Source organism: Colletotrichum aenigma, assembly GCF_013390185.1.
Source record: "Colletotrichum aenigma strain Cg56 chromosome Unknown KSG_Cg56_contig04, whole genome shotgun sequence".
Taxonomy (NCBI): Eukaryota; Fungi; Ascomycota; class Sordariomycetes; order Glomerellales; family Glomerellaceae; genus Colletotrichum; species Colletotrichum aenigma.
Window position 1 is genome coordinate 419,076 of NW_023500910.1, and position 14,367 is coordinate 433,442.

Consider the following 14,367-nt stretch of genomic DNA (forward strand, 5'->3'; position numbering starts at 1 on the left):
ACTAATGTGTCCTTCACATGACTTATGCGCCTTCGGGGATGACCAATTCTCCAGTCTTGAGCCAAGCAATCGAGTTCGTCTTGTATTTCACAAATTCTCCCTCGACCTTTGGCACGTACTCCGGGAAGCTGTCGACCATCTGACTCAGCGTTCCCCACGAAGCCTGGCCATTGATGTCATACGTGGCCGAGTTGTTGAAGCTCGTGGTGTTGAAGCTGTAGTAGAGAATGGGAACCTCCTCAAAGCTTACATTGGCAGCAACATACGCCACTCGGTTCCCGAGGGGATCAGTGACAAACGAGGCGCCCACAGAGGGCGTGAGGGAGTATGCGCCGCTCAGCACGGAGTAGACTGCCACGGTTCCGGTGTTGATCCACTCGTTCTCCCACCAGAGAGAAGTCTCGTCGTCGACGCCGGCTAGGTATGGGAATGGCGCCAGGTGGACGTGCTCGCGTTGAACGTACATGTTGAAGGTCATGCTAGGGTACAGGTGTCTGCGAACCAGCATCAGCTAATCACTCGTCTCCGGTGGGTGCGTTCTCAGTTGACGAGACTTACTCTCCGCATTCCAACATTCCCCAGCGACCGTAATCAGTCTGCACCACCTTAAGACCGTCGGTGGTACCATCACTGAACATGTAGCGCTCGGCTCCAGACGGACGAAGCTTGCGACGGTGGTGCAAGACGTCGCCTTCAGGGCCAAGCAGGGATTGAGACATGTACATGAAGTCGCCATCTCTCTCGGCGAAGTTGATATTGGCGTAGATGTCGGCCTCTTGGACTGCACCGACGAGGCGGCTCCACTGAGCATCGCCGACGACGATAGCGTTGTCGATGTACGACGGCAGGTGATCTCGGGTGAAGTTGTAGTGGCTGCTTGAGGAACCCTTGGGGAATCTGTTCATTGCACCCGTCAGCCATGCGGAAGAAGCGACTGCATTTTCAGGGAGATTTTACCCAGGGAACCATAGTTCGGGGAAGACAATGAGGTCTGAGCCGGCGCTCTTAGCGTCGTTAATCAACTTGATACCTGCGTCGACAACCTCGCTAATGTTGAATGTCACGCCAGTAAAGTCGTAATTCGTGAGTGGCAACGGCCAATTGGGCGGAGGAGTGCGAACGAGAGCGACCGTCAGGTTTGCCCGGTCAACCGTGCTGTGGCTGACTGTAGGAGCGGCAGAGATGCCCTGAAAGGCTGCGAAAGCCACGAGAAGGCGCTTCGACAACATCGCGATTGCAGTGGCCCGAGTAGCTGAACTGGTGATAGACGGGGGACCTTCTTTGGCTTGGGTCTATCTTCAAACAATCATGTATAGTATGGCCATGGAAGACTTAAATACCTATCTAACGTCTGTTCACACAGAGTCAGTCTCTTCAAAGCTGGTTTTCCCTAGCCGAGTGTCGATGCCGAACATGATCTCACAGACTCGAGGGCAAGGGACTTGAATCATGGCGAATGTGATCACAATACGTAAGTGCATGCATCTCGGTGTATGGTGAGTGGGCTCATCTCACAACTGAGCCTTTTTTTCTACGATCATAGTTGTGCTATCCAATAACCTCGTGATGTTGAAGTTGAGGCAGATTGGGATTGTGCTATCTTGATAATGCGGAAGCTGAACTCCCGCACCGATCAAGCCACCGCCACGCTGTGATATGGGTCTCGGCGTTTGACCGGGGGGAGGGCCGGTGGCCGACATGGTATCGGCCCCACAGTCAGTGTAGTCGGTGATTGAAAAGACCAACCCCAAGACTTTCAATAGGCGAGGATCGGCCCGAATGAGCTTGCTCTTGACGATAGATATATCAAGAATTGCTCATGTTGTGGGTGCTCCCCAGATTCCCCTGCAAAAGATGGCGGGAGCCCGGTGGGATGGATGGTGTGATTATCTCACATCACTGTCGAACAATGCTTTCTACGTCCTTAGGTCATGTGCCGCTGAACGTCTTTGAGATAAATGCTTTTCAATCTGTCTTGGTATTCCCACTAAAAGATGATGAACCGAGCATAATAGCGTGGTAAAGACCCCTCCTAATCTTTTCCTTCAAGAACACTCAAGAGATCTCCCGCTGTCCAAAACTAGCATAGATAGAAAGATACGCCACACACACTTTAATCATGTCTGTCTCATATCGGCCGTCCACCGGCGAAAGACAAGAGATCGCTTCTTTCCCGAAGTGATACCTGGCGCCATGGACTCAATAGTTCGAGAAACACCAAGCCTTAGAACCTCCAGCTTATCCGTTTTTGACACCTCTCCTAGCAGCTTGACAAGCGCTACCAGCAACTTACATAACGGGTGATATGGACCATAATCCTCAACAACGACGATTCCTAACTCCAAGAGGAAGTCTTCAACATAAGAGTATTTGTACTGTGGCCAAGCCAGATCGTTCCTGAGAAGCCGATGACACACGCGCCAGAAATTGACGATAAAGATGCGGTGTCGGGTACGCTGAGCGTCTATCGATGGAGGGACCATGGCTTGTTTAAGTCGATGCAATGCTGATGGGTTCGTTACTTTTGCCAGGGCTCTTGAATACCCATGATGCTCTGTCTGAAACAGAAGCCGCACCTGACAATGAGCCTGGTCAAGACCCCTCGAGTTCCTCAATACCTTCAGACTGCTCTGAGAATGTTTCTTACGCCCGGCACGAAACCTGAACCTTTGATCACGAAAGTTTCTCTCGGCTATGCAGTACAAATCACCTACGCGTTCCCAGTTGAGGCCACCATTTCCTTTTGACCGCGTCAAGTCGAGAAAGGAGAAGTTCTGAGCTGCTTTCCCGAAGACTGCTTCGATGAAGTGATCAATGCAGTATTGCATGAGTTCCAGTGATCGGCAGGATGCAGGCCTAAGCATCTTGTTTGTGGTTGGATTGGGAAGAATGGTTCTCCGTGGCCGCGACTCATCCCCTCGCATCAATGGGTGGCCTTTTCGCTTCCTCGTTGGCTGTAATGGCTGCTCTGATCCTGGTGAAGCTGCTCGTCTCCTGTACGTAGTCAGACCCCCTCGTTTGAGATGAGTCGCGCAAGTTTTGGGCCTGTGTGATATAGTCAGATCGGTTTAGTTCGGCTTGAAACCAAGATCTCGTTACATACGTGGCCATGAATCCATAATCACGACGTAGTATCTCAACAAGGTTCTGGCTAGTGCACGCTTTATGCAGCCATATTTCGGTGATCTTTGGTTTCATCTCCTTCCATTGCGCACGGGAAGGCGACTTGCTGTGCGTAATAGAGCCCGGAACGAAAGACATAGGGTCGATTGTAGGTGAGATATGGAGGGCAGATTTCATGTGACAGGTTTGAGTAAGATCAAGCCGCAGAAGATTGTTTTGAATTGTCAGCGAACACCTCACGTCTTGTGCCAGGGCTTGGTCGCACACGAACGGACTACCCCGCCCGTCTCCATATCCTTGTGAGACCGATGATCATTTGGAACAGGAGCAAATCAGATGGCACTTACGATTGAGAACCTTCATTTTGTTTGGCTAGTGTTCAAGCAGTAGTGCGACTCAAACTCCCAGATGTTGGTTGGCTCCTGCTTAGGTAGGTTATGCATGAGCGGTGCATGAGCGGCATAGCTGATCCCCAGCATCGTACATAATAGGCTAGCCAGGCTTATCATCTATTGGATGTTGAAATGTCCTTGCATATTGTCACGTACTGATGGTATAGTACCACAGACATCTCGAGAGAATCACCGCGACCTTGTGCTCTGTCATTTGCATGCTACGCTTTGCATGAGCTCGCGGATGGAGTGGCCTCACACTTATAAACACTGCCCAAAGCCCCTGATGGCTGTCAAACCTCTTCCCTCTTCAGGCTGCTTTCATCCTTACCTTTTATGTTTGAAAGAATCTGTATACCTTTGACTCTCACAGGCGCTTTTTCATTGCCCAACTTCTCAATAGTTGACAGTCATCGTTATCGATCTGTCCCTCTCCGAATACCTTGCCCATAGAAGTTTCTATCAATACTTAGTTCCGACCATCGCTGTCCTCTTGCCACAATGGTGTCGAGCAGATTGTCCGATACCGCATCCTCTAGTACCCTGTCCCACAAGTCTATCAAGACAGAGGTCAGCGCTGTCGCTGGTGTCGTCGTTAAGGAAAGGACCGATGAGAGCCTAACGATCGGTGTCGTTCGAGAGCAGAGCTTGGATGAGCTGGAGAAAGTATGCGCAGAAGGTCCAAAGCTTCTTGGATTCATCCGACGAAAACGTATGTATCTTATCATCACCCTACCCTGCCGACGACTCTGCTGACCAGTCATTGAAGCTCCTCCAATGCTCTTCACAACTGCCCAAGGGCTCCAAGACACCATCGTGGCGATCAAGACCACATCTAAGCAACACATTCTCAATTTGCTGGTTAGCCCTGAGGTGGATGAGATCTGGTTCCACGTCCCATCGCACTTCAGGCAGCTCAAAGTTCTTCGTTGCGCGGCGCATGGCAGCAAGGGGAAGCTGTACATCGATGGCTCGTCTACCTACAACAGCGTCCGCCTGGATAAGTGGCAAGCACATCGACACAAACGTCATACCCTCCTGCTGGGCTACGAAAGGGGCGTCCGCATTAGGGTTGCTGAAATTGTCAACATTCCCAACTGGGCAAGATGTCGTAACCAGTTCACCGAATCGGAACAGGCCGAGCTTCGTCGGCACTTCGACGCACTATCCGGTAAAAGTAGCTGGGACGACATCAAAGGGGTCGTCGCAGCAATCGTCGGTCTTGCCGTTGGGACCGTGAAACTCAAGATCGCTGCGAATGCAGCAGTGGGCGGTGTCTATGTCAAGTACGCCTTTGGTTTCCATGCTCTGGAGCTCGGCGCGGCCGGTGCCAAAGCTGCCACTGTCGTCACCGCAGCAGGGCCGGCCGTTGTCATGGGAGTAACCGCCGCGGCGGCTGTCTATTTCATACCATGGGAGAATCTTATAGACGGGCTGAAGGGAGCGCTTTCCTTTCTTTGGGACAAGGTTTGTGCTGTCTGGGAGCGATTTAAAGATTGGGTGATGCATTTGTTTGGAGGCCACATCGGGCCCAGGCCGATGGAGTTTGCTGTTTAGGATGGATGAGAGCATGGCGCATGCGTTGACATGCTCGATCTTCCTCTGCAATATGCTGCTTTTCTTTCCGCCTTGCCTTGTTGAGTCATGAAGTACTCGTTCATTTGACGGCACGCGAGACGTGCCTCTGGTCTCATCTCCTCGTCCAGCTTGAGACTGATCTCATAGTAATTCATTTTCCATCTTTGCTCGCCGTGCTCAGAGAATCCACGCTGCTCCAATCAACAAGGGAACCATATCAGAGTCGACGAGCGAAGTCGTTGAGGACCGATGGACCGGGAGGCAGCGGCAGGGGCCAACAGCCGAGACATAAAGACTTACGGATCCAGAGAGGATCAAACTCATCGATGACAGGATGCAGCAAAACGGAGTAATTCTATTATGGTCAAACCAGACCAACCTGAAGCTGTGATTCGAAGCAGTGCTCGCACAAATATGCAACAGTCTAAAAGCAACCTATCTTTCAAGGCCACCGCGGCCTGCATGCTGAAAACTCCAAGAACACCATGCCAATGCCAACGCCCTTGTGAAAGCCACCGGCGTTTCAATGCAAGGATGGGATATAAGTCGCTCTAAACTGCGACACCGACCATACCATCATACGCGCGATCAACGGTGCGACCACCCATTCCAGGGATGGTCCTCAGCTGTGCCAGGGACTCAATGTTCCCGCCCTGCTCTTCCGACATCTCCTCGAGGTAGTCAACCAGGTCCTGTGCCTTCTTGGATCCGAAGCCGTGGAGGCTCTTGATCTGTGCGAGGTCGCGGGAGTTAACAATGTTCAACAAAGACTGCGTCTGCGGGGACGCGGGTCCGCTGGGCTCGGGGAGAGGCAGCCTGGTGGCAGGCTTTGTCGACTTGGCCTTTCGGCTCTTCGACTTGGCGGCGACATCGACGAAGCTCATATCTTCGTCGGCCTCGGCGTGCTGGAACTCGTCGTCGCTGTCGTACGCGACCCGTCTGCGCTTCTTCTCGTGTCTGTCACGCTTGCTAGGAGAGGGCATGCCCACCTCGATAGCGAGGCTGTTACCAATCTTTGACCTCAACTTTTCAATCTTTCCCAACAGCTTTGCCTGTCCCGGGAAAAACGGGAGGGCAAGCTCGTACATCTTGAGCGCCCCCACATCGTCACCATGTTCCTTCGCTTGTCTGGCAGCCAGTAGATAGCGGAGTCCTTCAGACCGGCTGTCATCTCGGTCGCGCTCTTCGTTCTCAATACGGCGCTCCAATGCCTCCAGGCGACGCTGCACCGCTTCGTTGATATCGGGGTGGGCAGCTGCCGGCGCAGGCTCGATCTCCTTGTTTTCCCTAGACTTGAGGATCTCGCTAACCTTTTTCTCTACAAGGGCCTCCAACTGCTCTGCAGAGATTGACAGCTTCTGCTGAGCTGGTTGGGCCGAGGAAGCAGGACGAGCCAGCTTCGAGACCTTAGGCGCCGCCTCCTTCTCCACAACGATGGCCGGCTTGCGGATTTGGGTAGTGTTTGCAGTAGGGCGGGTGGGGGCAGCCGGCTTGTTACGATCGGCGAACACGTTGAAGGCCTTTACTGGGCGGGTAACATCCTCCTTCTTCTCCTTCTCCTTGGCAGCGATCGTACCACTGTGGATATTGTGAACGTTCGCCAGCGGGCGGAGAGGTTGGCGGTGTGCAAGTGTGGAGTTGGCGGAGTTCGTGCGGGGCACCTGCTTGAAGACGACTTCGTTCTCGATCTCACGGACCTCGATTCGCTTGGCTCTGGAGCTGACGTTCAAACTGCTGAGGGTATCGAGGTGGTAGCTGCGGATGGGTGCGAGGTTGAGAATCATGATGGTGATGCCGTTGTTCTGGCCCAGGCTGAGAATACGAGTCATCTTGGATTCGCGGTAGGGGATTCGCTTATCCCCACGGCCAATGGCATCGATACACTGAGACAGGACGAACAGACTCTTGTTGATGGCAGCAGACTCGATAAGTCTCTCCTTGCCGTTGTCCGTCCGGCGGTTATCCTCTGAGCCAGCCAAATCAATGGCCGATGCGGTGCTCTCGCGGATGGTGTCTCCCGTCGTCTGCGTAACCTTCACTCTCAAAATAGCGTGACTTCGACTGCTGTGAGCATTGAGCTTCGTGGCGGCGGTGACGCGGTTGTTGTTCGCTTCGATGTAGAGCTTCGAGAAGTCTTGGAGGTCCTCACATGCCCGTTCGGAAAGACCCACGACCTGGGTCTTGCCATCCTTCTCGCGGAGAGGGAGACCTGAAGCGCTGCGCTTCTCTGGGGGTTCGAACAGGTCAAAGACCTTGTCGTTGTAGATTTCGTAGTAGGACAGGGCAACATCGACCGTCGTGTTACCTCCCGAGTCCTTGGCGATCTTCTTTCCGCGTCGGTACACTCCGCTCAGCAATCTGGGGATGACGCCTCGGTCGGCCAGCTTCAAGCCGCCGCGCATGGTGTGCGTCTTTCCGGTACCTGTGACTCCGTATGCGAAAATGGTAACATCGAGGCCTTGGAAGAGCGCCTTGAGGTGGGGCGCGACTGGTGAAGTTAGTACAAGACGGAACGCGTTATCTCGAAATTGGCGTGTATCGCGTACCCTCGGCGGTGAAGAGCTCCTCCTGCGTCGTAGCCTGGTCGTAAACACTTTGAAACGCGAAGGAGAACTCCTCGGTCTCGTTCTTGGGGTTCGGGATCTTGACGAGCGTGGCGTGCTTGCCCTCCTCGGAGCTATCAGCCCGGACGATTGTGTCCTTGTCCAGCTCCTTCTCGAGAAGAGGGCGAATGCGGGCGACCACACGAACCGACATCGTGGGCCACAGTCAGTCCAGGATTACTTGGGAGGAGGTAGCAAGCTGCCTGGACACGCAGGTGAGGAACGGAGGAGAGACAGAGACGCAGAGCGAAGCGTGTCGTCGTCGCCGTCGTGTCGGTTTCGAGGGGACGCGAAGGCGGGAAATTGGTTTGATGAGAAAGAGATTTGACGATTTCGAGGTTGCCTAAGGTTTCCAACTTGGAAGGGTTCAGGCGTGGATTCGACGGATTCAGTGTTGTGCAAGGAATATGCAAAAGTGAGGGTCCGAGACCCTTGTCAACAGGCCCGCGTCATAAGTCGTCGCCGGGGTGATGGCGCTAAGCCGCTTGCGAAGGTGAGCGGTGAACAGAGACGTACCTGATGCGGTCTTACCTAAGCACTGTGCGGGTGGGCAGGCACGGGTCAGGTCCTGGACCTTCCCACCTTCCCCAAGAGTCTCGGCCCGGAAGCCAGGTTCTCCCGGCCCCCGCCAGCTCCGCTCCGAATTTTTGCCGTTGCATCTTCACTCCGTGATCGAGCTGCCGGGAGCTGCTGGTCTGGAGCTTCGAGGTCACGATCCAACGACCGACGTCATCACCCCCCCCCCCCCCCCAAATGTCCGCCATGCGTGCCCAATTGTCCCTGTTGAGGACAGCTCGCGGTGTGCGACCGGGACAGACGCCCTCCTACGTCTGCCGGCAGTGCAGGAGCATCCAAATCAGTGCGGCACCGACGACTGAAGCTCCAAAGGTTGGCGGGGATGTTTTCGGAGCTCGAGGCACCGCCCTGAGGGACTCGGCCGGTATGCGATTACCTTGAGGGACTATCGTGGGGCTCCATGCTAATGTGATCATATGCAGATGCCCGCTTCGAGGTCCTCGGCTCGCCCTATTCCCTCCTCTCCGTCACCCTGTCTGCCTCGCAACAGCTCTACACGAGGAGAGGCACTCTTGTTGCCGTCGCGGGCAAGGCTGAAAATGTGAGGGAAGATACTATGACAAACACCATCGATAGTGCTGACCTCCCATACAGGCCCAATCCACGCTCTCGATTCTTTCCCCCTTCACACGAGCCTTCCTCGGCGTTCCTTTCCTCTATCAGCGCATTTCCTCCTCGACGCCTCTGACGGCTCTCATTTCCACAAAGTCGCCAACCACAACGTTTTCTGTCCTCCACCTCGATGGCACGACCGACTACATGATCACCCAGCGCAATGCGCTCCTCGCATGGACGGGGCACACTCTTTCCGTATCTCCCCGCATCGCTCGCGGTCTCTCCGTAGCCCACTGGGGAAACACCCACCTTACCGGCCGTGGCCTGGCCGCGCTGTCATCTCCGGGCCAGATCTACGAGCTCAACCTTTCCGAGGGCGAAGAGTTCGTTGCCCACCCATCCCACGTGGTCGCATACACAGTTTCCCGGAACCCCCCTCTCCCCTTCCGCCTCAAGTCCAATATTCTGCGCTTCCAGGTCCCAAGCATCACTGGCCTCCTTCCTGAGACCGAGTTCATCAAGAACATGCGAGACACCAGCACCTACAAGACCCTCGCGCGCTGGCTTTTCTCTTTGCGAACAACGCTCCGTCGCACCATCTGGGGCGACCGCCTATTCCTCCAATTCCGCGGACCTACCACCATCCTGATGTCCAGTAGAGGCGTCAGAGTCGCTGACTCTCTCACCAACAAGGAAGTCAACGAGATCGCGGACGCGCCTGCTGGCGTTGCTGCTGAGGCGGTTGAGCTCACCACGAAGCCCAAAGCCGAGGCCAAGCCGCCCGCCTCAGTTGAGCAGGGCCCCTCTGCCATCCATGTCGCCAACATCAGCCGCGATGGCAAGGTCAACTTTGAGGACGCCAAGGATCTGAAGGAGTTTGTGAGGTAGAATCACTACGAAGCCGGATTTAAAGCGCAAGGCGTCGCTACGCTGCAAAGGATTGTTCACAATCACACCACGCAGCCATAAGGCTGACAAATGTACATCTACTGTGTAATACAACAGATCAAACTTGACCACCAGGAGAGACGCGGCTCAATTGCGGGCGCGTGAGACGGGCCTGTGTCCGTCCGGATCAGATATGTCAGCCACGGGTGTGCGGACATAGTAACGGATGCATTTCGACGTGAGATTGGATCTCGGAGATCTGATGTGTCTCGTTCTCCGACTGATATGGGCCCAGTCTCCAGAATATAAGCCCAGACGCATTGGCGTTCCATCAAAAGAAGCTTGGTTGACGGCGCGCACGTCTATTCCACGTGGTGGCTTCACTATGCACAGAGGCCAATGCCCCCGGGACTGGTGTCAATATCTACGTACATTCTAATTGTTTAGCGTACCTGAAAACAATGGCTCGATTTCCGAACCGAAAGCCGAGCACACCCTTTGCAACTGTTTGCCCCCAGTGATTGGAAGAGGTTCAACGTGCCATTTCAATTCCAGATGTTCGGGCCTCGCGTTTTCGTCTCAACGCCGAGCCAAAGGGACCATCCGCGCCCCCCACATCGGAAGCCAGCTCCGGGCCAGGATGTTCCCCCCGTGCGCCGTCAGATCTCGTCATCTCACAGCCATCTCGGTGTTTTCAAGCACTGAAGAACCTGATTGTGGGACTCGCAATCTGATGCATGGCGACTCTCTGGAAGCTCAATTTGGGGGGGGGGGCTGAGAATGAACTTGCTTACCAACTGTGCAGCCATTTTACGCATCTCACCGGCAGCACAATAACCGTCTGAAGAAAAAATGAAGACGCAATAGTTCTCGTGGCAATTGAGGGCCGCTGACCGACTTTCTCAGCGCTAAGCTGCACCGTTTGATTCCTTTTGCGAGTAGCTTTGTCGCATTAGTCTCTTCGGGAAAAAAAAGAAGAAAAGAGTGACACGATCTCCGACATCCACTACTGTGTGGAAGACCAGACTGCTTCTTCCACGGTCGCTCTCTGCAGGCAAGGGAGCGAAAGAATGCGCGGACATCACCCCGACAGATCTTTCACAATAACCAGCAGCATTAGCAGCGCAATTATTCGTCGCTTGCCCGGCAATTTACGTACTTCGGCCGGTCAAGACCAACGGATCTTGAACGGCCTAGCTACAGATACCAAACGCGGTAAAGAGCTATCAAACGGCCGAAGCTGTTTAACCCCGGGCAGCGTGGAGCCCAACCCAGCCCCCTCTTCCCCGAGTCCCCAGAATCTCAGAGGGGGTGACCCAGAATGGCGTCGATCAACAAGACAATGGCGTCTAAACCCGAGCATGGGTCTGTCAGAGGGCTGTCAGAAGGAAAGCTGGCGGCAGCCTACTGCGTTCCCGCATTCACTGGTGCTGCTTTTTCTCCGAGCCTAGCAAGAATGCCATGGTAAAGAGCGAGAAGAACGCGAGCCTGGAGTGTCGAGTTTGCCGTGTCTCTCCCTCGTCTGCCTGGCTCTCCAATTATTAATCTTGCCCATCCTGCCAGCTGAGCCGCATCATGACAAACGGGCATTGTGTATCCGCCATCGTCTGAAGCCGTCGCCTGAAGGCTTCTCCAGGAGATACAAAGTTCGTCGAGCTGCCATCCGATCTTGTCCATCCTTCGAGACAAGCTCGCCACCACGAGAGAAACGCGACAGACAGCCACCCGGCCCCACCACATCTCATCGACCAGCAGGGTTCTTTTTTGTTCGAGAATCTTTCGCCTGGGACGATCAACAAAAGGGGTGCATTGAGATCTCTCACTCGAGAGGCTTCCCCTCAACTAATAACAAGACTGAACTCAGGGAACAACACATCGATCGCTGAGAGAAAGGTCAATTCCAAACACCAACTCCCACCGCAGCAATGCGCTCCAACGACGCCCTCTCGACGTCGTCCAACTCCTCGACGGTGATGGAGAAGACACAAGCCCCCGCAAGGACGGACCCAGAAAAGACGGAGGAGACGGGGGACCGCTCGCCCTACGGGTCCTCCACCCGCCATCCATCAATGGAGCGCATCCCCTCCCAGCAGCGCGAGACCGAGGCAAACATCTACCCGGAGCCCGCCAACGTCGCCGAGGCCGACATCGAAAAGGGCGGCTTGGCGTCACCGTCGCCGGCCGTCGACGGGCAGGATGCCAAGAAAGATGGCGACGCACCTGCGGCGCCACCCGCAGCCGCTGCGCCGGGCTTCAACCCGGCTGACTTCCCGGACGGCGGCACGCAGGCCTGGCTCGTCGTCTTCGGCGGGTGGTGCGCGCTGTTCTGCACGTTCGGGCTGATCAACTGCGTTGGTGTCTTCCAGGCGTATTACCTGGAGGGCCCGTTGAGGGAGTATCCTTCTTCGACGGTGTCGTGGATTACGAGTTTGCAGGTGTGGACGATGACATTCATGGGCGCTCTGGTAAGTTTGCCATTTTCGGATCGAAGTGACGTCGCTGACTTGCCGTAGTTCGGTCGCTTGTACGACTCATACGGCCCGAAATACCTCCTCTACGGCGGCACGATCGTGTACGTCTTCGGCCTAATGATGACCTCGTTGTCGACGCAGTACTACCAGTTCATCCTCGCCCAGAGTCTGGTATCTTCCATCGGATCCAGCGCCGCCTTCAACGCCTGCATGGCCTCCGTCACGTCGTGGTTCTTCCGCCGCAGGGGTGCCGCCCTGGGCATCATGGTCTCGGGGTCCTCCCTCGGCGGCGTCATCCTGCCCATCATGATGTCCAAGATGATCCCGCAGGTCGGCTTCCCGTGGGCCATCCGCACCGTCGCCTTCCTGTTCCTCTTCCTGCTGAGCATCGCGTGCTTGACAGTTAAGTCGCGCCTGCCGCCCAGGCCCAGGCCCTTCGTCCTCCAAGAGTACCTCGACGGCTTCCGCCAGCCCGCCTTCGCCATCACCATCTTTGGCCTGTTCCTCTTCTTCTGGGGCATGTTCCTGCCGTTCAACTTTGTCATCCTGCAGGCGCGGGCGCAGGGCATGGACGAGAACCTGGTGATCTACCTGCTCCCCATCATGAACGCCGTCAGCATCCTCGGCCGCATCATCCCGGGCATCGTCGCCGACAAGATGGGCCGCTACAACGTCATGATCCTCATCACCTTCATCAGCGCCCTCTTCTGCCTCGCGCTCTGGATTCCAGGCAAGAGCAACGCCGCCATCATCGTCTTCCTCGTCATCTTCGGCTTCTCGTCAGGCGGCTTCATCTCACTGGCACCTGCGCTGATTGCCCAGATCTCGGACATTAGACAGATCGGCATCCGGACTGGAACCGCGTTTGCCGTGCAGTCCTTTGGCGCGTTGACGGGCAGCCCCATTGCCGGTGCGATTGTCGCGTCGCAGGGGGGCAACTTCCTCGGCCTGCAGCTGTTCTGCGGGTTTGCTATGCTCGCGGCTGTGGGCGTGTTCATCGCTGCGCGTACGGTACAGGTTGGACTTAAGTTGAAGGTTGTGTAATTGAGTTTGGTTCATCGGGGAGGCGAAAGTTTAACGGGGAGAGCCGTCCCGGAGACGGACATTTCGGCCTACAGACACGGACCTTCGGCTCCGTACGGTGGCCATTTTTGCCGCTCATCCGGCTTGTGGCATTGAGCCAAAGGATCGAGCCAAGGGATATCAAAGATGGTCCATGATTGGTGACGGGTCTGAGGCCGTAAGAAAACGTTTAAAGACGCCGGTCGGGACGAAGAAAGGATTGACGCTGTGGATACTTGATACCAAAACACGCACTTGCGTTCGCGGGCGAAAACATAGAACAATAGTAATGACACACCACTCATTAAGACTGGCTTCCCGTCCCCTGTGTATTTTTATGAGTTCTCGGCAGGACGAGAGACGGAGTTCCCCCACATCAAGTCCGGAGTGCCACATCCAAGACAGGAACGCCACGTCAAAATGCCGTCTTTGCTGCTCCGGGTCGTTGTCGGGTTGCGGCCGGCCTGAAGATGGCGAGGACAAGTTGCACGATATCTGAAATCCTGAGCGCAACCAGCGCTCATATTCCCTTTACTTGATGACATTTCTGCAATGAGGACCTTTACCTATTGACCTTGGCTTATGGCAGGCAGCCGAGTATGCATCTCATGGTGTGCTGATACCACGCTAAAAGCTGACACAATCTGGTCCACCATGAGTCGCATCCCAATGGGTTGCGTGCAACTACGGCCCTGCTCCCAACTGAGCAACCGTTGCTTCTAATGTCATTTTGTGAGACACATTGACTGGATCTTCGGCATCATCTCACGCACACATGGCATCTCCTCAGCTCGACCCAGCGCTCGTCAGTCACCTAAAAGAGCTTTACGCCTCCTACCGCCATACCGAGGATATCGACGCCAAGGGAGCCTTCTTTTCTCCATCATGCTACCAGATATGTCGACCTAACCCCTCGTTTGCTGCCCGCGACAGGGAGACCATCGTGGGATACCTTCACGAGACAGCTCCGAAGAAAAGCTCCCCCTCAGACGAAGACACGGGCGCACTCAAGTCCAAAGGCTACTACACCATACGACCATTGACAGACGCCGAGCATGAGTTTGGCACTGATGAGCACGTCATCCCCGCTGGGTTTTCTTCGGCCGAGGACGTCAAGGC

At 55.1% G+C, this 14,367-nt stretch overlaps 5 protein-coding genes across 5 annotated transcripts; 3 read left to right on the top strand and 2 right to left on the bottom strand.

Moving 5' to 3' along the window:
- Positions 1–22: 22 nt before the first annotated feature.
- CyhAB (Cyanide hydratase) lies at positions 23–1,229 on the bottom strand (the record flags this gene model as incomplete). Its single annotated transcript, XM_037321221.1, has 3 exons — positions 23–494; positions 559–897; positions 958–1,229. The coding sequence occupies 3 exons, from the start codon at positions 1,227–1,229 to the stop codon at positions 23–25; spliced, it is 1,083 nt and encodes a 360-aa protein (XP_037178746.1).
- Positions 1,230–4,016: 2,787 nt separating this feature from the next.
- Positions 4,017–5,072, top strand: CGCA056_v005971 (uncharacterized protein; the record flags this gene model as incomplete). The annotated part of the gene is made up of 2 exons (XM_037321222.1): positions 4,017–4,227; positions 4,285–5,072. The coding sequence occupies 2 exons, from the start codon at positions 4,017–4,019 to the stop codon at positions 5,070–5,072; spliced, it is 999 nt and encodes a 332-aa protein (XP_037178747.1).
- Positions 5,073–5,644: 572 nt separating this feature from the next.
- On the bottom strand, positions 5,645–7,850 carry kif22 (Kinesin-like protein KIF22; the record flags this gene model as incomplete). Its single annotated transcript, XM_037321223.1, has 2 exons — positions 5,645–7,581; positions 7,640–7,850. The coding sequence occupies 2 exons, from the start codon at positions 7,848–7,850 to the stop codon at positions 5,645–5,647; spliced, it is 2,148 nt and encodes a 715-aa protein (XP_037178748.1).
- A 608-nt stretch (positions 7,851–8,458) lies between these two features.
- Positions 8,459–9,715, top strand: CGCA056_v005973 (Altered inheritance of mitochondria protein 24; the record flags this gene model as incomplete). The annotated part of the gene is made up of 3 exons (XM_037321224.1): positions 8,459–8,636; positions 8,695–8,813; positions 8,867–9,715. 3 exons carry the CDS (start codon positions 8,459–8,461, stop codon positions 9,713–9,715), a joined length of 1,146 nt encoding a protein of 381 aa, XP_037178749.1.
- Positions 9,716–11,640: 1,925 nt separating this feature from the next.
- Positions 11,641–13,230, top strand: asaE-11 (MFS transporter asaE; the record flags this gene model as incomplete). The annotated part of the gene is made up of 2 exons (XM_037321225.1): positions 11,641–12,180; positions 12,229–13,230. 2 exons carry the CDS (start codon positions 11,641–11,643, stop codon positions 13,228–13,230), a joined length of 1,542 nt encoding a protein of 513 aa, XP_037179687.1.
- Between the last annotated feature and the right edge of the window lie 1,137 nt (positions 13,231–14,367).